The sequence below is a fragment of the Clinocottus analis genome, unplaced genomic scaffold (genome assembly GCF_023055335.1).
Source record: "Clinocottus analis isolate CAN_PGR_092001 unplaced genomic scaffold, fCliAna1.0.p SCAF_7, whole genome shotgun sequence".
NCBI classification, from domain to species: domain Eukaryota; kingdom Metazoa; phylum Chordata; class Actinopteri; order Perciformes; family Cottidae; genus Clinocottus; species Clinocottus analis.
The window spans coordinates 9,335,940-9,362,883 of NW_027176229.1; the positions used below are offsets into that span (position 1 = coordinate 9,335,940).

Genomic DNA, 26,944 nt, shown 5'->3' on the forward strand with positions numbered 1-26,944 from the left:
TATCCCAAACCCTGAGGGAAGGAGATGGCCTAAGGGGTAGAACTCTCAGTACATATGGGTGTGAAGGACCGTGTATTTTCAGTCTGAAGTCTCATGTTCACAGTAAGGGAGCACAATTAGTATTTTACAACGTATTATGAGGAATCTCGAAGATATTGTAAATATTCAGTTTCTATCATATTGTTTATATTGCATGTCTGTAGGATCAGATGTCAAACTCACCTCGGCTGGATTAGTAATTTTAAAATTAAACCTCTGTTCGGTAGAGCTCCATTCAGAGCCAAGTGACTCAGGGTAACACTGTTAAGAGTCTTTGAAAATGATTTGTAAGTATTTTCACTTAATTAGATAGCACACAGTGGGAAACATCAGGGAGTAATTGGAAGGTGTGACATGTGATTGAAGTCAAAGGCTAGACTTGAGCTGTGACACTAAGCCACGGACAGAACAACATCACCAATTAGCAGTGCGTCGTTGCAATACTGATTGGATAATATCTGAGCGGTGCGGCGAGCTGTGAGCACGTTCTGCATGGTCACAAGGGTGAATTACTCTGGTCGCTCTCAGTTTAATTAATGAGCCGGTAATGGTAGTATAATTGCTCTTTAAAGTGAAGTCCCCTCTGACACTGATGTAGCGCAGGACTGTACCACCAGACTATCTTCAAATGCCCAGGTCGGCTCCCTCAGGTCTTGTCTTTGCCCGAACCCGCCAAACTGCCATACCTCGACCTCCGCCAGTGCTGCAGCCACAGAGGGATACATACGACTCATACTGGCACACATGAAATATTCAGCAGCAATTTCCCCCACCTTTAAATAATACCTTAAAATGTTAATGCGCTCCGACTGCTTGTTTTAAGTGGACGGCATCCCAAGGTGCCTGTGTTTAGGATGCACCGATGTAAGGGGCTGTGGACTGCTGGTGTGAAACTATTACACGACACTGGAGAATTACCACAGCCAGGCACTTGGGTCAAGAGGAGAATGCTATTCTTAGTGCCAGAACCCACAACACACATAGACACGCATGCTCTAACATTTTCATATGGCTTGCACACACATAATGCACTTACACGCAGACCTACATGGTTTAAATACAAATACCATCCAAAGATATGGATGCACACACACGGATACACATCGTAAATATCCAACACACATCTATACACACAGAATCACAAGACACTGCATGCACACACGTCACCTTTGACATTGATTTTCATTAGATTCACAGAGGCTGGCATGTTGACAGTTTTACCAGTGTCCTTGGTTCTAAATGTGTCTATTATCAAAGGATTACACAAGCGCAGGTTTTTTTTTTTTTTTTTTTTTACAGTGGCAGGCCACGATCTGATATCCACTGCCATTAGCCTGGCCTCACCCAATAGGTGCCTCTTCAACCTGATCCTGCCAGAGACATTGCGATGTTATCAGGTCCAGTGATGCCTCCATCACCTGATACACCCCGTGGATTAGTAAGGGACTTGCCACCGGCTGTTCTGTGGTGAGGAAGCATTACAGTGTGTCTGCAGCTGACACGGATCAGTGCAAATATTCATGCTGTGAGCTAAAAAAGTCAAAGGCAAATCAAGATTGTTTTTTTTGTTTTTTTTTGTCAGCTCCAAGCACACACACACACACAAACGCACACACCCTTTTTCAGATTTTCTTCCGCTCACAGATGCAGTGAGCCTTGCACAGTAACACACACTTGGCTGCACAGTCCCTCCATGTGCTGTGCCCTTCAGACCTGACAGCAAGGCATTAAATATTAGTGGCGTTTTACGGCGAGTTTGTAACATGGTTATTCCAGTCAGTGGGCTTACCTTCCCAGTGTCTGTTCTCACTCTGGGGCTTTGGTTTTACAGCGCTGACACAAAAGGCTATCTTGAAGGAGGCAAACCTGCCTGTGAGTCACGAGTATGCTACTGTATATATCAGCCTATATCCTGCAAATGGAATTTATCTACCGAGCAGGATAACAATCACATGCAGTCCAATACAACAACTCAATTTTAGAGGGCGTAGTATAAAGCAATGGGTTATAGTTAATTGCAATACAACATTCTTGCTTTAAAGTTAATAATTTTGCTGGGTAAATGGTGTGTATACAACCCTGGTGGAGAGCGAGACACACTGGAAGCGTGTTTGACTTTGTGCTGAATATACAGACACAGCTCTCACTTTGGTTTTACAAGGATGACTCGTATCAACGACCCTGGTATCCTATAATCCTGCAGTACTCCCCACCAGTGACTCCCTGGGGGATTAGATTGGCGAATTCCCATGACCCCACCATCCGCCCTGCAAAGGTAGAGCTGGACTACTATTTCACGGCCAGGACGAAATCCACATTGCTCCTGTCAATGTTTGACAATCGGTCAGAGCCTCCATTCCAGCATCCTACAATATACTTTGCTCGGGAGGCTTGTGCAGTGGGATACCTCAATAATTGGAGGACACTCTCCGGTCCGCCTTTTTAAAAAATGGGATCCACCCCTGTCTGCCACTCCACAAGTACGGCCTTCTATCTCAACACTACACTGAAGAGTCAGACAAGGCAACTCTGCAAATTCCAGAGCTTTCAGCATTTCAGGGCAAATCTCATCCACCCCATCCGCAGAGCACATCTTCTTGAGTCTTCCAACTTTGCCTCCCTCATGGAGTCCAGAGCAGCTAGAGCGTCAGCTCTTTTTACTACTTTTGTTCATTAAATGTTGTCTGACGTCCTGCTTATGTGAAGTATCCTCTGTGCTCTTAGAGCAGCTACCAATAACACATTTAATAGAATAGACAGGACATTTTTCATCCGTCGGACAATGGCGACAGGTTGCGTTCCTATTAGTTCAATTATTATGTGTTCATTTAATTAGTGACCTGAAGACAAGGGAAGTGGCCAGGCCAGGTTCTGACATGTTTGTCTAAAGGGCTTTGGAAGCCAAGTACTGTCACCTTCAGTCTACATCACAGGTTTTTCAATTAACACCAACAATGGAGCAAGAGGAGGCACTACAGGCAGGGCCAGGTGGGGGTATTAGTTAGCTATTCAGCAAGGAAGTCTTGCATGTTTTGCCACACAACAACCCTGCTGACATGTCTGGCCTTTGGGTGGCGCAGAGGGGTTTGTTGCAGCAAATGACAGTGATCTCCCCAATGCCCTCCGCCACCCCCGCCACCTCCTGGTGGGATTGATTAAGCATAATTGGAAGGAGTCAGAAGCTGAGGCAAGTGGTGCTAAATAAATTTGGGTAGTGTTAATTGCAGATTCCACTCTGTCTGTGTGTGGCAGCGTGAGGGGTAGAGAAACACTTAGCCACCGGCTGACAATAGAGGATTAATTGGACTCCTCCAATGAACATAATTAGACTGATTGTTGAGAGAGATAAAGCAAAGGTTTTATGAGTGCAGCAGCACTGTCACTGCTAAGAATATCGTCCCTCTCCCCCTTCTCCTTTCTAATTCCCCCTCTGTGAGATAGACCCCTAAGTCAATGCTTCCTCTTTTAGCTGTAAGGGAGTTGGAATTCCTGCTCACAGGGTAGGAGTGGATCACCAGTTCACGCTTACTGAGCCTTACAATGATAACTTCCCTTCAGGGGAATAGTCCAATCATCTGTTTCAGCTATAGTGCAGCCCCTGTATCGATGGTTGTTGATGACATCAGTTATTGAGCTTTTATTGGTCATAAACACAGAGAGCAAGAGAGTCCTCTGTCTGATGGGGGAGCTTCTTTACATCTAGATGATGAGGTGGATTTTTGTCAGCCGTCCAAACCATACAAATCCAATTGTAGCAGAGGTTCATTCCTGCTCCAAGTGGAAATGATTTGTGAGCCCCAGAGCATTACTCAGCCTTGGCCGGGTCCATCAGCAGCAACAACAGCAGTGACTTGTGTTACTTCAATATCGCCCAGGGCCCTATCACCACCACAGAAACTCACTGAGCTGGAGCTGGGCTGCACAGACCTCTGACGGAGCCCTCTTGGATGGTGCCCAGGTCTCACACAGAGAGGAGGCCTCTATAGGCTGGTTCAAATGGTCGGACAGAGAGAGAAGAAATACTTTTGACAAAGTTCATCAGCAGAGGTTGCATATTCTGGAAAAATAAAAAGTGATGAAAGATGGAATTAAAAGTGAAAGTCATTCTGAAATTCTTTTGAAGTTTTAATTAATTATCATGTATTCAAAATGTATGTTCACTGTTTGAAGTGAAGCATGTGAGGTATGATGATTTCAATATCATGTTTTTCAAAAGGGTGAAGTTGCCTTGAATTCATATTTTACCTATATATTAATTTCAGCCGCTGCAATACTTGATGTAATACATTAGATTGCATATTGTCTATATCCTTCCTGTCTTTTCCACTGAAGTGTCTGTCGTATTGTTCAACATTGACTAAATCACTGACTTAAATCTGATAATTAGAAAGATGTATTCGTAGAAATATCCATCATTTGTCCTGTTCCATCACCTTTTCATCAAACCATGCACTATCCTTCCTTTTCCGCACAAGAGGTATGGCAGCACGGTGAAAACTGACCTTACATGTTTAGAAAAAACCTTCTGAAATCTTCAAAGAACGGGAAGCATCTGCACAAATGTTGTTTCCATGGACACCTGTCATGTTTCTGCCTCGCTCTGTATGGGAAAACAATGTCAGGTTTCTGACCTGAACCAAAGACTAAAAATGTCAGCAAGCTTTTATGACTGACAAGCAGGCAGCCTCGGGGGTTGGCTGAGCCGAGCAGGGCTGCTTAGGGCCGAGGTTTGAAGACCTTGACTCCTGCACCCGTGGTGTGATGGAGAGACTTGGCCTTCCAGCGAAAAGGAGATGGAAGCCTCTGCTCAAAGCCGAGGGACCTCAGGGAGACATTTTGATACATGATGGGTGGAATAAAATAAAATGGGATCAACCCCAGCAGCAGCAGCAGTTATTGGTGAAGGGGAGGTGGTTGCTGTAGCCCTCTGGCAACGCTCAACCTCAGGCTAGCTTTGCCTTCTATCTTCTATGTTTCACTATATGGAACTCCCACTGGTGCCCTGAGAGAAAACGACCCGTTTTAAGATGTTCTGATGAAATACGAGCACATCGACATATCTGTTTTAACTCAGCTGGGCATAAAATCGTGAAGTGGCTCCCCTTTGAGAAGAACTCACTGACCTTGGCAGGAAGTCTGAAAAAATACAACCACATTCTTGGCTTTAGTGTTTTCCCTCTGTGGCTCATTTTTAACGTTCATGTTGGGGGTTTTTCTAGCATTGGTTCTCACTTCAGAGCTAATAAAGCTATTATATGTTTAAAGACAGGTCAGTTGATCAGCTAGCTTATGTTAGTATCTCCTCTGCCTGGTCTAGCTCCTTTGTTATTTGCTTTATGGTAATCCATTCTGTTATTGGCAGCTACTTGTGATCTTCAGGCTCTGTAATTAATGGTGTTTGGAGTGCACACTGACAAATTGTGGTCTTCATAGGTACTTTATGAACTAGCTGGCTAATAGAGAGAACTATTCCAACTGAGCCTTGGATCCTCCATGATAGATGCTTGCTCCCTCAGTGGCTCTTTCCAAGGGAAGACTACAAAGAGGTAGGGAAAAATGGCAAAGCAGCGAGCCAGCTCCTACTTCACTGGAGAAGGCCATCTTATCATTTCGTCTCACGAGTTGTTTTACCTTGGCCGCCGGGTGGCTCCCACTTGGCCCAAGTGGGGTTGTGACTACTAAGGGTTGGCCGAGAAGTCATGGTCACAGATTAACTCTGCTATTTATGGCCTAACCCGCCTAACTGCAGCTCCAGAGAGGGGAAATATTGCTCACTTAGCAGGATTACTGGGTGCCGTAATGCCCCAAAGGCCTGCTTTATGGCAGGCCATAAATGTTCCCAGGGAGAGGTAGCGAGAGTCGGATTGATTAGCGCTCCGGAGGAAAGTCGATCCGTTACCCACGCCCCACTGGGGAACGCTGTGATGGATGCTTCCGGGAGGTGGAGAGAGGCACTGAAAAGGAGGGGAGAGCACTTTGCTCTGCACCACACCAGTCCTAGACATCCCCACAGTGACACAAGATGGAGGGCCCTCATTGCTTGCAGGGCTGCAGGAGGTTGTCAGGCAGTCACAGAGCTATAGTCCCACTACACAGCGGCCCTTTGCCCTCCCACTGGCAGACAAATGGAGAGGCGACCTTGCCACATGCTGCCATTTACCAAGGTCCCCCTTGACACCTTGCGTCCCCCAGACATCAGTCATTTCAAAAAATAGACCTCACCTACACCCCACACCCCCTCTGGGGCAATCATTTGCAATAGTATGAAGATCTGATATATCCAAGCTACAATAGGACCTGTTTTACCTTTTATTTAAAACCATTGCTATCTAGGATCAGAAACATGTTGCGATCTTGATTCTGACACAGTCCGTAAAGAAATGTATCATTATTGTACTTTGTTTTGAAGCAGGAAAAGTTAAAAAAAAATAAAATCAATCATTTATGTCATTAAACTATTTTCCGAAGGATCTATCTACACTGAAAGTGCATAGACCTTCATTTCACTGTTTATCTACTGTCTGAATAATCATGGAAGCCATTGTGCCTGTTGAGTAACCTAACACATCTAGCTGAATAAGGGGGCCGTCATTCCTTTCAGGCACAGCCCCTCCTCCATCTTCAGATTGTCATTGAAACTACCGTGATTTAGGCAGAGCATTGCAAGCATCGTAAAAGTAACGATGTTCACGACCGCTTTTCAGTTAGGGTTTCTTTGATGTGCATAACATCTGTAACTCCCCTTTTAAACCAGATGTCTTTACTCTCTAAATGGTGTAGATTGTGATCCCTGGTGCCATCTTTTCTTTTTGTTTCCTTTGTCGTTTTTTCTTTTTTTGTTTCCGGAAGTAATATGTTTTTAATGTTGTGTAGAGATGCATAACCTCCCTAATACTGTATAGTTTCAAGCCTTCTAATTAGAGCTGTGAAAAAATAATGCATTAACGCATTGTGATTAAATTACAGGATTAATGCGTTAATTTTTTTTAACGCATGCGCAGAATGAGCTTCCATTAAAGCGGAAATTCAACTATTTCCGCTCCATGCAGTCAGACGTAGATGTGAGATGTTCACTCGGGAAGACGTTGTCATTTCACCAGCACAACCAGCCTTAAATAACATCTCAACGCGCAGCATGTTGGTCGGCGAGGGGCGTTCAAGTGGAATACGTCAAACCAGCCTCACTGAACAACGTAGACCCCTCACTAAGTCTGCCTGAGACAAGCTGAGCAGCACAGTTGCGGAATTAATATTGTTGAGGATGAGGGGTTCACCAAAGTTTCGCGAGTGGCAACGGGGGGCCCGAGCATCAAAGCACCGCAAAGACACACAATCATGACAAAAATCCACCAACTGTATAAAGCTGGAAAGAACAATACGTAAAATGACTTGGCTGCTACGGATCATGTGGCGCTGACAGGGGATCACTGGACTTCTGTGAGTAGTGAGAATTACCTGGTGACCAGACGTCCTCTTTTTCCCGGACATGTCCTCTTTCTGAGACCTAAAAATGCGTCCGGCAGGGATTCAAAAACATCCGGGATTTTGCCTCGTTGGATATTTGTGTTTCTCTGAGTTTTTCACTAACTAGCTATTGCGCCTTTACAAGTTTTGAAACGGGATCTTGCGTTCATCTTCTTGCGCGAGCTCCGACTGTAGAGAGAACTGTCATTGGTCGACGGATCTCAGGGTTGCCAATGTATAAATGACAATGTATATATCCGTCTTTTATCATAAATCTTTATGTTTTTACAAAAATATACCGAGAATATCGGTAATATGTGATTAATCATGAATAATCCACAGAATCCTGTGATTAATCTGGTTACAAATTTTAATCATTTCACAGCCCTACTTCTAATGCGTTCCACAGCTCAAACCATGTTGCATAAAACATGGTATGTGTTTGTAGCTTAGTTTAATTTTTTTTTAAATCTCTTTAAACTATTAAGTCTTAGTAGTGGTTTGCTCATAACTGATAAATGACTTTCTGTTACTGTTTATTTGCTCTTTTGTAAAAATCCAGATTAAGATGTCGGCATCATGTATGAATTAAATATATTGTTTAGCATCTAACAACTCAGTTAACACAGCATCTATTAAAACTTGGTGCCAGAGGCAATAAATACTACGAAAATAACAGCATGAAAGCTAAGTGGTAGGACATAATGTACCAGCTCTCTCTCCCCAGGTAGTACGGATTTCTTTCAACATAGCGCTATGCTCGCTACACCTCTCACCTCATCTTTCTGGCTCCCTGCTGTTCTTCAGTCTCCTTGACATGCCTCCACAGTTGGACTGCAGCTGTCCTTATACAGGCCTTTTACTAGCTTAGATATTTTCCAGATGCCTGACTCAGAATATTGGCGCTGTGTATGTGTGTGTGTGTGTGTGTGCTTGCTTGCTTGCTTGTATTATGCACGACTTGCAATATGCAAGTCGTGCAAAGGGCATGATGTCTACATTTGCACATGTATGTATTGTTTGTGCCCACACAAACAAATATGCAAATCAATATGCATATGTGTAAGGATGTTTCTGTTCAACAGTGTGTCACAGTTTCAGCAGACATTTCATTTCTAACTTTATCAGGAGTGGTGGCGCGCTTCATTATGAAAGGCGTCAACAAAACGACCTCAGTTCTGATGTAGCGGGGTCCTTGGATTAAGTGAATACGTATCTGCTGTGTGTTACGTTATTTAGGAGCCCGGAATCTCAAGGGACCTTGTCTTTCCTTCTGATGCGAAGTCCCCAGGCCTTACATCTGCTATTAAATTACCACAAGAGCATCAGCAGGTGTTTTAGTTTTTTTTACACCATGCCTGTATGGAGGACTTGGTCTCTACTAAAGTCTTCTTCTGCCACGTGCTGGCTCTGAACTTACATTCACTCACATGTAATATTTACACAGGTTGACTTGTAGTTTAGTGCTATTCATTTCATAATGAGTAGTCTTTCCTTGTCTCTATAACTGACCATGCGATATTCAGTTGTATGCCACTGTGCAGAGTAGGAGTAGCTTTTCTTGTTAAACTTGTTAAATCACAAGACTCAAGAAAAAATGTCTGTCACCCATATAAAGCTGATTAAAATGCGTATCAGATACATGCTGATAATTATGGTCATAATACAAATAGAACAGCAGTTAAGATAACACAAAGCCTTTTCACCATCAAAAGCATAGCAGGTGATGAAAAGATAATGTGTGATAGAACAAATGCACTGTTCTTGGTAAAACAAAGCATACATGTCATGAATTTACAAAGCTGCATACCAGAAATATAGCTGGTCAATAAACGGAAATCCCTGGAGTAGCTGCTGCCATATCTAAAATTACCTATTTGTAGAACCATAGACACTTATGTGAGTTTTTTATGTTAACATTTTCTCTGGCATGCTAGTGTAAATTTATGCATTGTTGAAGATTTACTCTACCTTGTTGTTTTTCTGTTAGCTGTTGACTTACTAGTGGTAGTACTCTACAAGAAAGCACTCAGATGCCAGCAGTAAGCCCACAGAAGCCCATGTAAGCTTGAAAAAGCCTCTTTTGCTTATACATGTATAATGTATCCTTCCTCATGCGCTTCACAGCTGTTAAACTACTGTTATCTTATGGAGTTGACATAGACTGGCCCCATGCTGTCACTCATCTCATGCCACACCAGAGAGTCAACTCAGGCCAGATAAGAGTGAAGCCCGCTCAGCATGGATTTATGAAAATGAGACACTGGATACAATTACCCACAGATATGAACTTATTGTTTCATTAACAAGTTGAAGCTTAATGACCATCATAACATAAACTGATGTTCATGTGGTATCCTGCACCATTTTTTTTAAATCCTGTTGACAGGTGTAGTTATCCATCAAAGCGTCTGTCATTATTTTGTGAATTCTAGACCGAACATATGTTATTAAAATTATTTACCAGTGCCATTAGATATGACCGCTCTGGATCTTGTATTTTTTGGTGCTTATTTGGTTTAGCATTGTACTGGGCCAACTCCTATGATGCTACTGCATATGCAGAGACTTAAACTGCACCAATCCAACCTTTTCAGTCCTGATAACTATGCCTGAGTTGTGGGCATAGGCTGATCCAAGATCATACCAAACCGGACATGATCAAACTAGACGAGAACAAACCAGACTTTATCAATTGAGCACATTGTTTTATGACATCACACCAGTAGATGCCTGGCAGATGGATAAAGATGGACTTTAGCATTCTTCCATAGATTAAATTATAGTCTGAGACAGGACTATGATACTTTGTTTGTAACCTGTTTGGTAGGAATGTAAGAGTAAATACAGTGTTCCAAATTAAACAAACCCTGCAGTGTATATATACATTCAAAATCCAATTATAAAATACTTTTGCAATGCAAAAGTGTGTTTCTCATTCTGAGTACAAACCAGAGAGGCAGATGTTGTGATTTTTGCCTCTAATTGCAGTGTTAATGGTGTTAAGCAGGCCTTGATGTGGCATTGATCTGACCCAGACGACCAGGCGTTCACATCCCTGTAAAAACACACAGGGGATGGCGATGTAGAGCAATGTTCCATGTCATGTTTGCTTTGTTAGCTCCCTAAGGCCCGTCCTCCCAGCTCCATTTATCAGGAGTGTTTGCACAAGGGGATAATTTGTAATATTCACACAGGGCTTTGGAGATACAGCAGTGGGACAAAGGGTAGGAAGGAGATCAGCACTTTGTTTTCTTTGGTCAAAACTGCAGTGGAAGTTTTATTTTGCTGCATTATTTTATTTGGTTTGTTTCGGCTCACCCTGTCCAGTTCCAAGAAAACAAAATACGTATGAATGAAAGTCCCATGGACTCACAGTTGGTTCATTCACAGCATTTGTTCCAGCCAGAAAATGTAGCATTTTTTATAAATATTGTTACAATACATAGACTATCACCTCCTCACAGCTCAGACTTTCTGCCAGAACTTGCATAATTAACTAGGTATTTGCAATAGTTTAACTGGTTATTAGTTTGCATTAATATGAAATAGAGGAAACAATATAAAAGTGTACGTCACTAACAATTATTATGTTTCGGTCAGGATATACAGCTCTCCACTCTGCCAGTTCGAGAGCTTTGAGACGGACCTTAATAAGACTGGCCTTGCTTTCCCATTCAGACTTTACGCTCTGCGACCTGGTCAGATAGTCACAGTGATAAACGCTAAGACAAGAATAATCGTCTTTGACATGAATCGGTAAGTTGCCAAGAATCTTAGCCGTTGCGCATGCGCAAGCGTAACCTGTTCACGGCATAACAGAAATATTTCCACGAAAGTACGTAGTTATGTAAGTATGTGTACTATGTGAAGTTCTCACGGGGAGTGGTCGTCCTGAAACGGGAAAATGAGGAGAGGTCATCCTCTGCGCCCCACCTGTAATACCTCCGCGCCCCACCTGTAATACCTCCGCGCCCCACTAGAGGGTCACGCTCCACAGTTTGAGAACCACTGCTCTCCCCTGAGTTGTTTTCTGTGGCTTATTTGTGCCACTATATATACTGTGCCTTGTTGTAAGTACAATGCAGTCTGATGTTATTTTGGCACTGCTGCTCTCCAGCACAAAGATGAGGTGAAGATGTCTAGATCGGCTTAAAACTGTTTCACTTCTTCTGTGTATGCAGAGTTGTTCAAAACTTCAGTAAATGTTCTGTTTTACACCTGTGTGTAGCATCAGCATTCACATACAGGCTACAACTAGACTAATAGTTTAATGTTGACTGTTTTCTCTTTGCTCGTACCATTCTGTATTTCTTAATGTGCCTAAAAGAAAAAATATGCCTTGAATAGATGGATTCCATTACTTTGTATATTGTTGGCATTTGTCTTAAATGTACAGCCCAAGGATATTGTGGGTAATTAGAACATGTGGTATTTTGTTTTGGAAATCCCCCTCTGTGTCCTTATTTTGATCAGCTCATAACATCTGCCTTTAACAGAACTCATATGTTGGTAGAGGCAACACCTCAGGTAAAAATACATGTATCCATAGTGAAAACATAGGCATGGTTTTTGCTCAACAGAACACAACTGAGTGCATAACTGTGCTCATATGGTGTTCTGAAAAAAAAAAGCAGTCTTGTGTGTTTTGATTTCCATCAGATGTCACAATCAAAGTAACTTTGCGCAACATTGATATGTAAGGCAGACAGGATCTCTTGCCGTGCAGCTGCTACAGTGAAAAAGGTTGGAGAAAGAATCCAAAGTGATTGGAGAATACAAAGCCTTTCCATCTATAGAAGGTCAAGTAGTAGACAATCAATTTGACCATATCTCCTTTCATTGAGATGATTGGTTTGAGCAGAAATTCCCTGAACAACAGTGCGTTAGAAATCACAGAGTGGTACTTCTTGAGATGGAGGGGGAGTGAGGTCTTTTGGGAGTTTTTTTTTTACCTCACACGACCGCTGGCCTCTAGATTTGTGTCACACCTCTGCCTACCTCTTTTTGAAATTGAAATTTAATACGTACCCATATGATGAAACAGTTCTCAGCTTTTAGATGATTTCTAGGTGTCTCCAAAAGAGAGCGAGTATCGAGAAACACATTTAAAGCCATGAGGGTACATGCATTTATGTGGGGAAAAGTGTTGATACAGTTATGTGTCTTTGAAAAGAATTCACATCAAGACAATTTATTTGGAGTGTAATTCATAAACCATGAGAACTGTACTTAAAATACCCTTTTTCACAGTCATCCGTTATGTGTGACTACTGCTGGCACTATGCCTGTGAGGTGGCTGTGATGCAGCAGAATGTAAGCAACAATCCAGGGTTGGGGATATCTGACCCAGGTATTACGTGATTGTTGACAGAGCACGGCCCGAATAAATGTCAAGCAGAATCAGACGTCCTTGCTCCCTCCCTCGTTCCGCCCGTGCCTTTCACCACTGCTTTGGTATTGATTTAAGGCCAAATGTGGTCTCTACAGATAGAGGCCTGGTCGGCTTGCAGGTGGGGTATGATTTGAATAAAAGATAATCGTAATTCAAGAGCACCAGAAAAGCCCTGGGGCAGATCATTCACAACCCTGCATCCGAGACACAACTGTCCAAATATATTCATTTAATATAGCAGTTACATAGCCAAATGTGTGTGCTAATAGATGACGTTGCTCAAGGCTTTGTTTGTTTTGATGCATAAACCTTCTTATTTACATTTCTTTTTGCTACGAATCATCTTTTTGTTTTGTGTAAGTCAGATGCAGCTACCAACATGGATTACCTTTCAATATACATACTTTAAAATTAAAGAAGGCTGGAATATTGCTTCAATTAAACAGATACATACAGTTATAATATGTACCTTTTGTTCCATCGCCTTTTCTTTTTATTTGGCTTTTCTGTGCAAATAAATGAGACATAGTTAAACAGCTGTGCAGGAGGGGTATGAAACCTCCCCCACACAGTTAACGCATGAACAGAAAAGCAAGATACAAGAACTAAAGTGACAGTAAATGCTGCTGTGGCGGGCAGTGGATTTTCTACCTGCTTGAAAATTGGTGGACGTGGAAGTTGGTATCCTAATGTTTAATATGCACACTTTTTTTTTTGCATGGTGAAATATTCTGTCTCCTGCTACTTCCCTAATGTTGTGTGTTGCCTGCCTTAGAGCTCCATTAACAGTAGCAGCGGGAGAACCTCAGGACCTTTGTGGCCTTCAGGAGAGCTAGTTGTTTGGGTTGTGGTTGTACCGTCTAGTGAACAGATCCTCCTCCGTACCTCCCGGCATCCTTCCAGCTCTTGGGCCAGGCCGATACTTTGAAGGCTAGCTGTTGAGATTCACCAGACAGACGCCTCCTCTGGGGGGCTGACATCATTAGAGCGGAGAGCAGATCCCAGCTCCTCTTTGGCTTCAGTGAGGAAAAGAGAAAGTTAAAGAATGAGAGACTGATAGAGAGAGAAAGAATGAAGGGATGGTTTAAGCGATGCAAGGTCAAGATCGTGGCACAATTACACTGGCAGCGCCGTGCCCTGGGAGGCCAGAGCCCCTGACTTCTCACCCAGCCAAGGTTGCCCCGGCTGCTCCTCAAGACAATTAGCTTCTCAATATCTTATGTCATTTTCCCATTCACCGCTCACCTTCCTCTCCCGTTCTATGCTCCTCCTCCTCCTCCTGTTACTGCCATCAAGTGGAGCTGCGAAAGTGGCTCATGTGCAATTACATGGTCTCACCAACATACACACAAGCCCTAACAAAGCCCTCATAAATGAAGGTGACACATTGTGTTCTCTTGGTTGCTGTGGCATAGTGTCATTCTGTATATTGTAAAGTATGAGTGTTTGCTGCTGGAGCATGTACAGACATAAACTCACAGTGAGACATTGAGTTCTGAATATGGGTCATCTTTGGTTTTCTTCATGTCCTAATATAAGACGTATTGTCCGTGGCAGCATTTCAAGATAGTGTGTGTTGAAGAAAAAGTGGGAAGCGCCTTACATTTTTATGTCCAGAATGAAAATAGGTATCAAATATCTTTCCATGTTGAGGTTTTTCTTGAACAACACAAAATATTAAGGACAGAGAGCCTAAAAAGGTCACCCAATTATTTTATACACAAGACAGCTCTGTTGTATAAAAACAAGGAAAGTTCTTTAAAATGCTCCACTCAAGCAGTCACCAAATATTATAAATACAACCAAACTCAATCTGAGATTAAGCCTGTGTTTAATAATGTTATGGTAACTTCCACCACTTTTCAGTGGTACAGATTTGCAGTTCGACATGACATAATTTATCCCTTGGACTATTCCATGTGTTCCCATCATGGGGTAATACAGTAGGCAGATTGATCTGAGGAGTCTTGCCAGTTAGAATGCACATTGAATCCATCTGTAATCTTATTAAATCAAAAGTATCCCTATTGACACGATGGGCATGATCCTCTTATATCAACTGCGTCCTCATTTTATGTTGTGTACATCGAGACAGGCGGCAAGTTTCAGATCATCAGTGTTGTGGATGTGCTTGCGTGCGCACACACACACACACACACACACACACACACACACGTACACTAGGCACACTAATAATTGTGCACTGGCAGATAGCAGGCTCAAATACTCACACATGACAGCATTTTGAGGGATCATATAGATGCAAATACAGCCATGTAATTGCACATGCAATATATGCGCTCTGAAGGCTGGATGCTGTCATGTCTACAACTGATTCCATCTGCTTTTCATCGTTTTTTTTCATTTTCTTTCCAAGACTTGATTTCCATACCAACTAAAGCTTTAGCATCCGTTAATTTGCTCTCTTTCTTTATACCCCACCTCCTCCTCTTCTTTCCACACCTCCATCTCCTCCACCAACTAATCTCTTCTGGTCCAAGCAGTAGCGATGGGAATGTCAGCAAAGAGGCAGATGTCACAGCCAGACACCCAAAATGACAGACAGGAGACATCCTGCATAGTTTCTCTTCGCTCCTCCTTTTCTTCTGAAGGTTTCAACTTCCCTTGCCTCATTTCTTCCACATCTGACATGTGCAAACTCTTTTAAGTGTGCAGACTGCAGTTTTTTAAGCAAGAATGCATCAATCCTTCAACTTTACCTTCAGTCTCTCTCTCATTCTTACCTTGTCCTCTATTCTCCCCCAGTCTTCTCACTGCTTCCCCTGACCTCCCATTATTCTCAGCAGCCGTCATATTTTTGCATGCTAGGTGTGTGAGCGGAATGCTTTCTGGATCTGGGCTTATTGAGATTTAAAACATTCCTACATTCCTCATGCAGGCCTGCATATGGAGATAGATAAAAGCCAGTGTGACAGCAGTGTGACACGCTGCCAATCTCCCAATTTGCTGTTGAAGTTAAAAGAGCAATGATCCTTTCCTATGGAAAAGGGACTTGGCTGCAAGGGTCTGTGAGGAGGAGTACTGTGCCGAGACATTTGTGACGGTGCTCATTACTGTGCTCGTTCCATTGTGCCTTCATATGTAAACCACCTCATTTTCCTTTTGTGTTTAGTAGTCCCTTCCACCTTTTCACATTGCATATGACAATCGATGAATGCATCTGCAAATCCCCAAAATTTTGTCGAGAATGCATCCTGATAATATAGCACCCTAATGCAGACTGCATCTAGAAGATGACATTTGACATCATGCAAGGGAGAGGGAAAATCTATTCTTGTAAAATACTGTTAACACAATAACAACATGGTAGCAAAAGTACATTTCAAAGTTAGATATGATTACAAATGGTTGTTGCGAATACATTTATCTTTTGAAATAATCATCTCTCTTGTTTTATCACCAATTTGTAAACATGAGTAAAATACACTAAAAACATCCTAAACATCCTAAAAATACTGAATACTGAAAAAGAAAGAAACACAATCTTCTAATATTGAAGTTTTCCTAAATGTTCGAACAAACTGCATGCAGCAAGAATGTGCACCTTTACTAACAGGTGGTTGTAGTGAGTAATAGCTGGTATAGCGGGAGGGTACACAATGGTATTTAGTACTACGTGTTATAATTCCCCCCACAAACCTATGCTGCAAAATTATGTTTACAGAAAGTTTATGCCTTAACAATACCCATTTCTATATATGTTTTAAACAGCAGATATTTAGAGTTGTTAAGGTCTGAAAATGAATATGGGCCTAAGGATGGATCTGCTCCATTTAGTGTTGCTGTAAGACAGTATTGTGAGCCAGCATGCTCTATATTAGGGCCTAAGACCTAAAATATATAAAGGGAATGCAGTCTTGTGCTTGCACATGTGACAAAGTGAAAGGGGTAAAAAAAAAAAAAAAGCGCCCAATGTCTGATATGGACAAAACACAACTTCCTCATTGTATATTTGCTGGTTGAGCAGACGTCGACACTTCAACCACGTATGAGGGAGGAGATAATGGCATCATTCATGTATTGGTCAATGCCTTCTGATGCTCTGCTGATGCAAACCAGGCGGGAGGAGTTTGCAAGACCATAGCAGACTGTTCACCTCACTACCACTGTCTTTGCCATGGTTAGGTTTCATGGCTACAAGAGCAGGAGGCCAAGGACGATGACAGAGGTTTTTAGCTGGTTAACATTCAATAATTGCCAACATACAACTTGACATACTAGTGTTTGTGCTAGTCAATGCTAATACTGGCATATGAAAACCCAACAACAAACAGCTGTTACAGCTATGCTAACTATGCATGGGGATATACATTTACATGTAGATGCACAGTACATATGCAGATATACTAAATATACACATGAACATTAAAAAATAGACACACATACGTTATGAACGTGGATCGTTATATTCCAGCACAAAGATATATGCATACTGCATGAGGATGCCAGTACACACACTTCAACTTCCTTACCTCTCCCTTCTTTCCTTCATCCAACACATAACACTTCCTCCAAAATTCACTGGCAGTGTGTGCTGTGCAGGCATGAGATAACGTCCCAGAAGTTTTTCAAGGGCAGGACGGGTGCTCAGACATCAGAGGGAAGCCGCATCGAGCCGAAGCTGATTCATTACATGTGTTGCATCTGCTTCCTATTAAAAAGCCCAGAGCACTCTGGCTGCCTCCCTCGGTCTCTCTTTCTCACTCTCTGACTGCAAACTACCGGCTGACACCTTGGCTAGACCTCATCTGTCTCAAAAAACCCTCCCTCTTTCTGTCTCTAAAACTCTGTCCATCACCGGATGACCAGCCTCAGCTCCTCACTCAGTCGTACGGATTAGCTCTACTATGTCGTACAGTATGAAGTTCAATTAATATGTCTCTAGGGCTGATTCAAATATGTTGGGGTCAATGCTGTCCATACATGCAATATTTTTCCTAAAAAGATTACTATTTAAATTTGTACTATTTCTCGCCCGCACCATGACACCGTGGAAGTGGTTCCTTTTCCCTTGATTGTTTCATTGTGAGCTTTGTTAGAAGGTTGAAAAGATAAAGGTGCCAGATCACAGTGTTAGTACGGCGACGGAGAATGTCCCCCAGGCACAATATGGCACAATGACTAGCTCACAAATTTAGCCTTAAAAATAAGTCATTTGATTAAATCGGAGTCTACGGAGCAGAGCCGCATAGTTGTTGGGCCCTGGTTGGAGCAGGAGGAAGGACCCTATGCTGTGGTTGGGCGGTCTGAGTCCAGGGGACAGGATTTAGGGTCAACTAACCTTGCACATTGGGTGCTAAGTGATCTCTATGCATGCCTTTTCTGTTGACCAAGTTTAAGTGTCTGCAGTTGTCTTATGAGCTGTCTTGGCTATTGTTGCTCATCCTGACTAGATCCAGTTGAATTTATAGTCACGGCCAACGTTCGCCATCAGAGAGCAGGGTCATGTTGTTTTTAAATCTAACTGTGAAACAACCTGCGCAGTACATATCTTGATCACAATTCTTCAGCCAACCAAATGGTTAAATATGGTTGAGTATTTTCACATGTTTATGTTAAAACAAGCCACTATCTGTCATAATACGTTTTTACTATGGGTTGTCTATTGGATCTGTGTTGTGTAACATTCAAAAAGCATTTGCAAATTAATTAAGGAACTCACACCAGAGTTGAAAGGCTTCCTTATCTGCAGAAAGAAAATACTTTGAAACTATACAAAAGCTAACCACAACTAATAAAGGATGAAGTTACTTTCCACAGAATCTTGTGTCTGAGTTGGTCATTGGTCAGTCACACATCGGTCAGTTCAGCGGCCGGACCATATTGATTAGAAAACGCGGCACGATTTTACTCAGACATTCCATTAAAGAGCCATTTCCTCACCTGATTGAAGAGAACAGTCTTAAGCTCGACCGATTGGCAGATTCAGTTATTCATTTTGCATTTTTTTAATCACTTGCTCATTTCCTTTACCCCACAATCTCATCTTTGGTATTTTAATTATGTCGCGTTGAATGATAGCTAGTTTTAAGGTGTGTGTGTTTGGTGGACTTGTTAAAAGGAGCTTTTTGCAACTCGAACGTCAGCTTCAACTGATAATTATTTCAGATTACATTAGAGGAAATTAAAAATGTCTTAAAGTACGTGTGAGGGTGACAAAGTTATCAAGTGTAGTTGCAGGAGAGAGTGTGAATGTTGCACTTCCAAAAATGTAATCCCTCTGACTGCTAATAATATAATTTTCAAGTGTTAAAAAATAATGAAAGATGTTACAGCAGTTGAGCGTAATTGGAGTTTTTAATATATGGATTGGTGGTACACAGTGATAAATTATGAAAGTAATTGGGGGTGAAAGGTGTGGAAATCACCAAAGCAACATCGAAATGTCAGAAAGTAATTTCTTAATACAAATGAGTGAAGGGTTCAAATTAGGGTTGAGCCGATACTATTAGCTGGAATCCAATATTATTTTGGTAAAACCCTTTTAGAAAGCCAATATGTGAGTTCAAGTTGTGAAAATCTCTGTGTAGTCAGACGTTCTGTCATTGCGAAATATGTCTGGACCGCTGATCTGTCCCACCAACAGACTCTTATCAGCTGATAAGAGTGTTTACGTCAGCGCTATCTCTGCCCATTTAAGGGTTATGGAGTTGAGAGTCATAAATGATAAATTATTTCCTCACAAAACTGTTTCAGAATCTGTGCTTGATGCAGCATGCCTAGAGTTTTATATGGTTGGTGGTAGGGTCGAGCCGTGCACAGCACTTAAACCTGCATGTTGGAGGCTAATTTTTATCTTACGCATCAGAAAGATACAATCAATAATCTGGTGAAACTGCTGCTAGTGTCATTTTAATGAATTATTTAAATTAATTATTAAAGTTCTTTGATGGTTTTATCTTTCTTGAAAGACTCTGTGGTCATTTGCCTGGTGTTACATTACATACAGCCATCATTGTCATTACTTCTATCCTAATTAAATGGAAGCGAACATTTCCACCAAATTGCATAGATGATAGCAAGCGCCACTCTATTAGACCTGAACCAGTAAACATATAGCATTTCATTATTTTTTATACTGCAACAGCATTAAATAAATATTGGTATTGTAATTCACCTCGGTAGTACTTCTTCGTTTGAACGATATGGATTACCAATGAGGTCCTGAAGTGTTGTGTAAAGAGCATTAATTATGAAAGATTGTGGTTTTGGGTGATTGTAAGTCGATTGAAATAAAAATGCATGCATTACAATTATTGACTTGCAGTTTTTAGGGCTTAACACTGCAGCAGAAAATATAGGGTTTGGGAATATACACATAAATATGTTTCCTTTTTTCCATGACTCCCCATTACTTTGAAATACTCTTGGTGATTGAAAGCTCTGCTGAGATAATTATAGCATTGAGAGGTACAGCAGCGCACACTTGAAAATGAATGAATAAATCATTTTCTCTCTTAATCTCCAAAAGCTTTTGCTGACCACTAAGTGCAAATGTGGCATTTCCACTGGCATGTACCACAACCTGAAGTTGTTTTACTGCGACTTTGAATGTGCCTTCTCTTTTGAAAGTCAAAGTGAACTTTGACTTGCAAATAATCATGTCGAGTTGAAAAAAATGATCGCACAACTTCTAAAGTGAAAGCCATTTGAATTTTACTTGTTACCATGCATAAATCTTTTGAAAAATGCACTCACTGCTTTCAACGCTAATAGTGTACACAGAAATCAAAGCTGTGCATTTCTTGCAGAGAAACAAGAGAGGAGGAAGATCTGCATAATGTTGGCTCTGGCAATGAAGAGCAAAACGCAGATCCACAGCAACGCTTCCTTGCTTTCCTTCCAATAACATCATTAGCATTTTGACATCATGGGCCTAATTGTTGTTGGTAGCTCTGAGAAATGCTTGCCTTGGAGTGGAAGTTGAGCGGGAGAGGAGGGAGCCGGGTATTTCTGCTGTAAGGCCTTGTGCTTATCAGTGCAGGGCAGATACTGTTCCTATGGTCCTGGCTGACAGGTGAGGGTTGTGTATGTGTCTGTTGGTTGCGGTTGGCAGTGAACCCCCGGGACAGGTGCTGAGGGATGGGTTTCTCCCCCCCCCCCTTCCTTCTCTCTTCCCTTGTTCCCTCACTCCCCCAGGAGGCATATGGTGAGAGTGATTTGCGAGACCTGGGGCCCACAGGGAGTGCTCCTCTCTCTAGTTCATCTGTTCCAGACGAGGCCCTGCGGGACACTCAGGCTCTCCTGAGGTCTCCGTTGGCTTGGAATCAGGCCGAGTAAGCATCTCCGTTCTTAGGTTGACTGCTTTGTTACAGTGTTGGGCGGTCGCGGTGGCCACCCCAGTTAGCTTTACACTGTGTAGCATTCATTGTACGCTGCGATTTTGTACGCAGGACAATGCCGAGATAATAGGTCACGCCCTCTAATTTGTCTTCTACGTACCCCATATGTATGCAACTGTTGCTTTTCATTTGATGACTCTTGTCGTGTCCTGGTGTGATTGCTTGGAATAGAAACACCATCTTGCTGTGATTTCACAGGCTCATATTTGTGAACCAGCTTACAAATGTAATGTAGTTCTAAGTGCACTAGGAGAGAGAGTTATAGGGGCATTTTAGGCCTTGTATAATATGTGTACCTCTTTTATGTGGTCATTTATTATAAGGCGAGCTCTATGAATAATGTATGATTAAAAGGCTTAATGGATACACTGGGACTCGTCAAAATAAAAGCAAAAATCCATTTGCTCTCCCTATAGTAAATCCAATAGCTTGTCCTTGGGCTAATTTCCAACTTGGGACTTAGTGGGGGAGTGAGTGCATGTCTTGATAGCGATTTCAAGGGAGGGAGGTTTTGGTTGTGCTGTAAAGGGAAAGAGAGCTAGAGAAGAGGGAGGAGGAAAAATTAAATAAGACATGAGGAACAAAGCCGGGAACACCTCTTTCTCTTGATGCCTCCCTCCTTCGTGTCACTCTATCCCAGACCCTCTCTTTCTCTCCTTCCCTCTCCCGTCTCTGTCTCTCACCATCTTATGTCTCCTTCCCCCTGCCTCTGAGCAGCTGCCACTTCTGAGCCTGAAGAAAATGAAGGCAGATGAATCAATTTGGCCTGTGGCCCTAAAGTGCACTTGTCTGCACCCCGGGCTGGGCGGGAGGCGGGGGATAATGAGCCGATAGATTGAGCCGGTGCTGGAGCCCGGCACTGAGCGCTGAGGTGCCTTCGCCCACCGCACCACCGGCCCCGCTCACATACACACACACACACACACAAATACACATGCATACACATGCTGCTGATGCCTCCCTGAGCAGCAGTAGCAGCCTGTCGCTGGGTTAATGGGGGTGAGGGTCCTTTGCACAGGACACTTTTCAGAACAAATTAAAAGAAGGATCTGTATCCGTCCTCTTCAGCCCTCCCTTTCCAGTACTGCCCCCTTGTTTCCTCCCGCCCTGTGTATATTGGAGCTTGGTAGTGTGGAGCAGAAGAGCATCAAGCCGGCTAGGAAGGAAGGGGAGGGCAAGGGGCAAGCTCCTGGGGTAATGAGGATTGACACTGGGACAAGGCTGAGGCACAGCCTCCCTGAGCGCTGTTGACAGGTGACGGCAGGCTTGGGAGAGACGATGCAGAGTGAGAGGAGCAGGAGCAAGGAGTGAAAAGCAAGGTCAGGACTAACAGCTTCTCTTATTCAAGGAGGAAAAAATGTGGGAGACCACGTCTGATACCTCCTCCCCCGTTCCCTTCTCCCCCCGAAAACCCCTGCAAGGTGAACGAGGAAGAATCAAGGGAGCAGGGCAACAAAGCATCACCTTTTAGGTAGCACCCTGCTGACATGCTGCAGATTGATTGACATTACAAGGAGAAAATAAAAAAGGAAAGTTAGCCAAGCCTAGCATGAATTGATGTAAACCACTATTGTCTCCAGCGATGCTTTGACTAGCCCTTTCTAAGTAGGCGGGCTTTCTGACTTCAACCAGGGTTAGAGTAGTATAAATGAGCAGACCCAAGTCGGCACTACTCAACTTAGGGGGAAATTAAGATGCTAGAGGGCCCTTTGAAGATAATTAAAGAGCACAGAGCGGCGGCCTCAAGAGAGGGACTGCAGACATGTTCAATACCGAGACTAATGGAGCTAATTTTCAGTACATTATTCATGTAAAACACAGCCCTTTACTTGGCCATGTTTTGCTACGTCTCTGCTGTCTGTCGTCTTAAATCAAACTGACCAACGCGCGCACGCACACACACACACACACACACACACACACATACACACACACACACACTCATTTTCTTGCTGCTTCAATCTGATTCACCTTATCCCAATAATAGTTGGTCAAACCTGCAGCGTAATCCATCTGTGACGCTTCAAAATAACCAGGTGGTAAAGAACTGTTGCCCAAAAAATTACCTCAAGCGTAGTGGAAACGCTTTATGACCTTGAACTGTGTCACTATATCAACTGTGAGCCCAACCCTCAAGCTCACTAACTTGTCCTTTAACATTAATGAGTACACAAAAAGAAGAAAAAAAACATCACATAAAAGCTGTACAGTTGGGAGCTTAGGGCCAATTAAACACCTCCCCAGACAAGAAATTAGTCCCTGCCTTAATCACAGGCAGTCAGTGTTGCCAATCTTTTGTCAGAGTTTGTGAATTCCTGCCTAGATCAATTGCTCTCCTGTCCCGTTGAACGGCAGCTTGGGGAATGGTCCGTACACGCTTCATCATTAACCTCGGCGCCTAATTAGACACTGTGCTCTGATCAATAGCCAAGCTGATTGCTGACTGGATAATATAGCCACAGGAAGAGACAGAAACACTCGGGGCGCCTTGAGGAATTTGTCAGCAACACTGATGCTGGGTAAACAAAGTAATCAACGGCTGCACTTGACGCCAATGGGACGCCGACTGTACCTTTACACTCCGTCTCTGCCTCCATGCCTGCCTGCAAAGGAGGATTGCTCTCTTTGTGTTCTCCTTGAGAGAAGAAAATCAAAAAGGCCACCATCTATTTTGAGATTCAAGGAGTGATTAGGCTGACAGCTAGTCTAGCGAGAGAGGCAGAGGCAGAGGGAGAGGGAGACGCGGGTAGAGGTGGAAGTCAAACCTGATTAGGCCCACCTGCCAGGTCCCTCTTCCTTCCATCTCTACACCCTGATTGCTTGGCGGCAGCTCCCTCCTTTTCTCCGCCACGCTCACCTCGTTCCACCCCCGTCCTGTCACTGTTGACCTCAGCGCGCCGCTGATGCCCCTTGGCCAATCAGCATGCTTGCCCTGGCGGCGGCAGGGTAATTAAAAGGGAATTGTGTCTACTTGGCATGTGAGCTGGTGGGCACAAGGGTAGACAAACACTCGTTCTCTGCCGCCTTGCCTCTTTCTCTCTCTCCCAGCCAGGTGGTAGCGTACAGGACCTGTCAGATTAGCTGATGACCCTTTTAATTCTAGCCCAGCCGGGGGCCATAATTGATATTTACCGGGAAAGGTTAATTGTAGCAGTGATCTGCTTAAATTACAGTGGAGATCAGGAGAACAGGGCCAGCCACCATGTGTGCCACCAGGGGAGCTGCTACATGCAAACTGCTAGTCAAATGGATTATACCCCACGGCCATCACCACTGTACTCCAAGGTGGGGGAGCTGCACAGAACATTGTGATTGGCTGGTGCTGCACCAGCACATAGTCTTCATGCTGAGCTCGCTAACCTCCCATCTGGCTCGGAATATGAATGCATACTTTGGGTCTTGATGGCCTGCAATAAACCAAACCATCAGGTTTGCATCAGGGTTAGCATGACGTGGGTTGTAATGCAGATTCTGGCATTTGTACATTTTTATCAGAAAATATTGTTATCTTATTTTTCTTTGGATGTTTGCAAAAGTATGTATATTCAGATTTTTTTTACTGACCTCAAAGAGCTGATTTGTCACTTGAGCGCACTAACATTGGTATATGTTTAAGACATGCTCAGGGGAAAAAAATCACATCATACTTAAGTTGGACAAATACAACAAAGTCCACAATAAAATTAACTGAATTTGCAGTAATGTTTAGATCTGTACGACAACTGTTGTAGACAGTAGACGTCTCACAGTTGGGTTTCCTACATTGTTGTTGCTGCTGCGTTCCTGTTGCTGGCTGGTATGACAAGCAATAGTGGATCGAGGTTCAGGGTCACAGGTGTTTTTTCTGCAGTCAGTTCTGCTTTGCATTTAGCCAAAGCACAAACTGACACCAAGCTGTGAGTCACCACACCAGTGTGTTTCCTTCAGGAAAAGAATAGAAGGACTACGGCCCATTGAAAGTCAGTTAAAACTTGTGTAGTTAGTAAACTCTAGTAATTGAAATGGCAACATTTCTTTTTTTCATTTTTGTCCCTGGTTGGAAACCTAATTGTCATTTTTCTGTGCTTGAACATTTTATATAAATTAATAGTTCTGGTCTTCACTTGTTGTGTCAAAGTTGAAGATCTTGTAATTTAACACAAACACAAGACCAGAGGTCTAAATAGCCTCAACCGTTGGTTTTGTTTTAACAAGAAACCTAATGAATACTTACAATTAAAATGCTATGTTGATGGATAGAATAAGACTGAATTATTAATTTATCAAAATAAAATAATACAGATAATGTATCATCATAAGAAAAAAAAAATGTATGAGTGTTTTCAATTGCTTCTCAGGGTATATTGCTTTATTGTGAACATAGTGGTTTGGTTAATGGGTTGAGGAGTGGATTTTAAGTCATTTTTCTTGTGCCGCCTGCAGATCAAACCTTTTGCGCTATGTCCAGTCAAAGTCAGAGAGGACGAGATGGTGCAGGAGCTCAGCCGACCGCACAGAAGCAACTCCAAGGAGCAGCTCAGCGAGGTGAGTCTTTGGACAAGACCTTTCACCTATTCACAGACCTCCTATAGCGAGCCAGGCTATCCACTTTCACAGGCCAGGGCAGGAGACCCCTGAAGTGGGATATAGAAAACGATCGGGCGACAACAACATTGAGGCTGAGATCAGAGAGCAGCTGGTGCAGTAGCTCCTGCTGTTTCCAGCTATCACCTCATAAATCCCCTGTGTGTTGGGGAAAAGGCTGTCTGGCTGGCAGCACATAGACAGGAAATGATTAGGCCGGTCGCACAGCATCACCTTGTTGGCCTGGCATTATTTAAGCATGGCGCGGTTAAATGTAGACATGACCTAACGCAGTTCAGCCAGGTGTGAGCTGACCTTGAAGACCCCAGAATGGAATGAGTTAAAGAAACTGTTCCAATTATGGCTACAGCAGCATCCATATGCCAGCCCATTTAGAGGATGAGTAGGTGCCAAAGGAAAATAGAGGCCAGGCATTGGTTCAGCATAAGGGATGAAATAATGCAATTTAGATACAGGGAACGTAATGAGAATTTATGCAAAATCCCAAGCGGCTCATTTTAAATAAATGTAGAAATATGCTTCCTAACTAATGCCTGTCAAGCAGACCTCCCAAACCTAACAAAATTAAATCAGACTGACGAAGGCAGAAGGAGAGAGAGAGAGAGAGAGAGAAAAAAGAAAGAAAGAAAGAAAATGTGCAGCTCCCTTTTCCAGCATGGGTAAAATGATGGAAGGAACATATTTTAATGAACTTATTAAGAGCATTGTTTTAAGCTATTCGGGATTCCAATTTTTAAAAAAAGGAAAAGAAAAAAAAATACCCAGCCGAATTCTTCCCATCTTCATCCTCTTTTCTGTACGCCTTGCTGCTCTGTCTCTCTCACTCACTGTCCCCCCCCCTCCCCCCCCCCCCCCCCCCCCACACTCCCCCTCGTACAATTTCTCTTGAATTTGTGTAAAAGGCTGTCTTTTAATGAAAAAGTCAGGGGGAAGAGGCGGGCTTGTCAGATAAAAGACCGACGCTGGTTGACAGCTCTGACAGGGATATACGACAAGCACAGAAAAGGAGGGGGGCACGAGAGAGGGAGGTGGTAGAGTGGGGGTGGAAGCGGTGGTGGTTGCGGTGATGTAGGTGGGGGTGGCGGCACTGTTGAAAATT

General features: G+C 43.0%; 1 protein-coding gene across 6 annotated transcripts in view; it reads left to right on the top strand.

Annotated features, from left to right (window-relative positions):
- Positions 1 to 26,944, top strand: part of fbrsl1 (fibrosin-like 1) — a 254,489-nt gene that overhangs the window by 82,392 nt on the left and 145,153 nt on the right. For all 6 annotated transcript variants that reach the window (XM_068604520.1, XM_068604518.1, XM_068604521.1 and 3 more), the window contains exon 3: positions 25,684 to 25,785. In XM_068604520.1, coding sequence (XP_068460621.1) covers positions 25,684 to 25,785 — 102 coding nt within the window. The remainder of the gene's footprint in view (positions 1 to 25,683; positions 25,786 to 26,944) is intronic.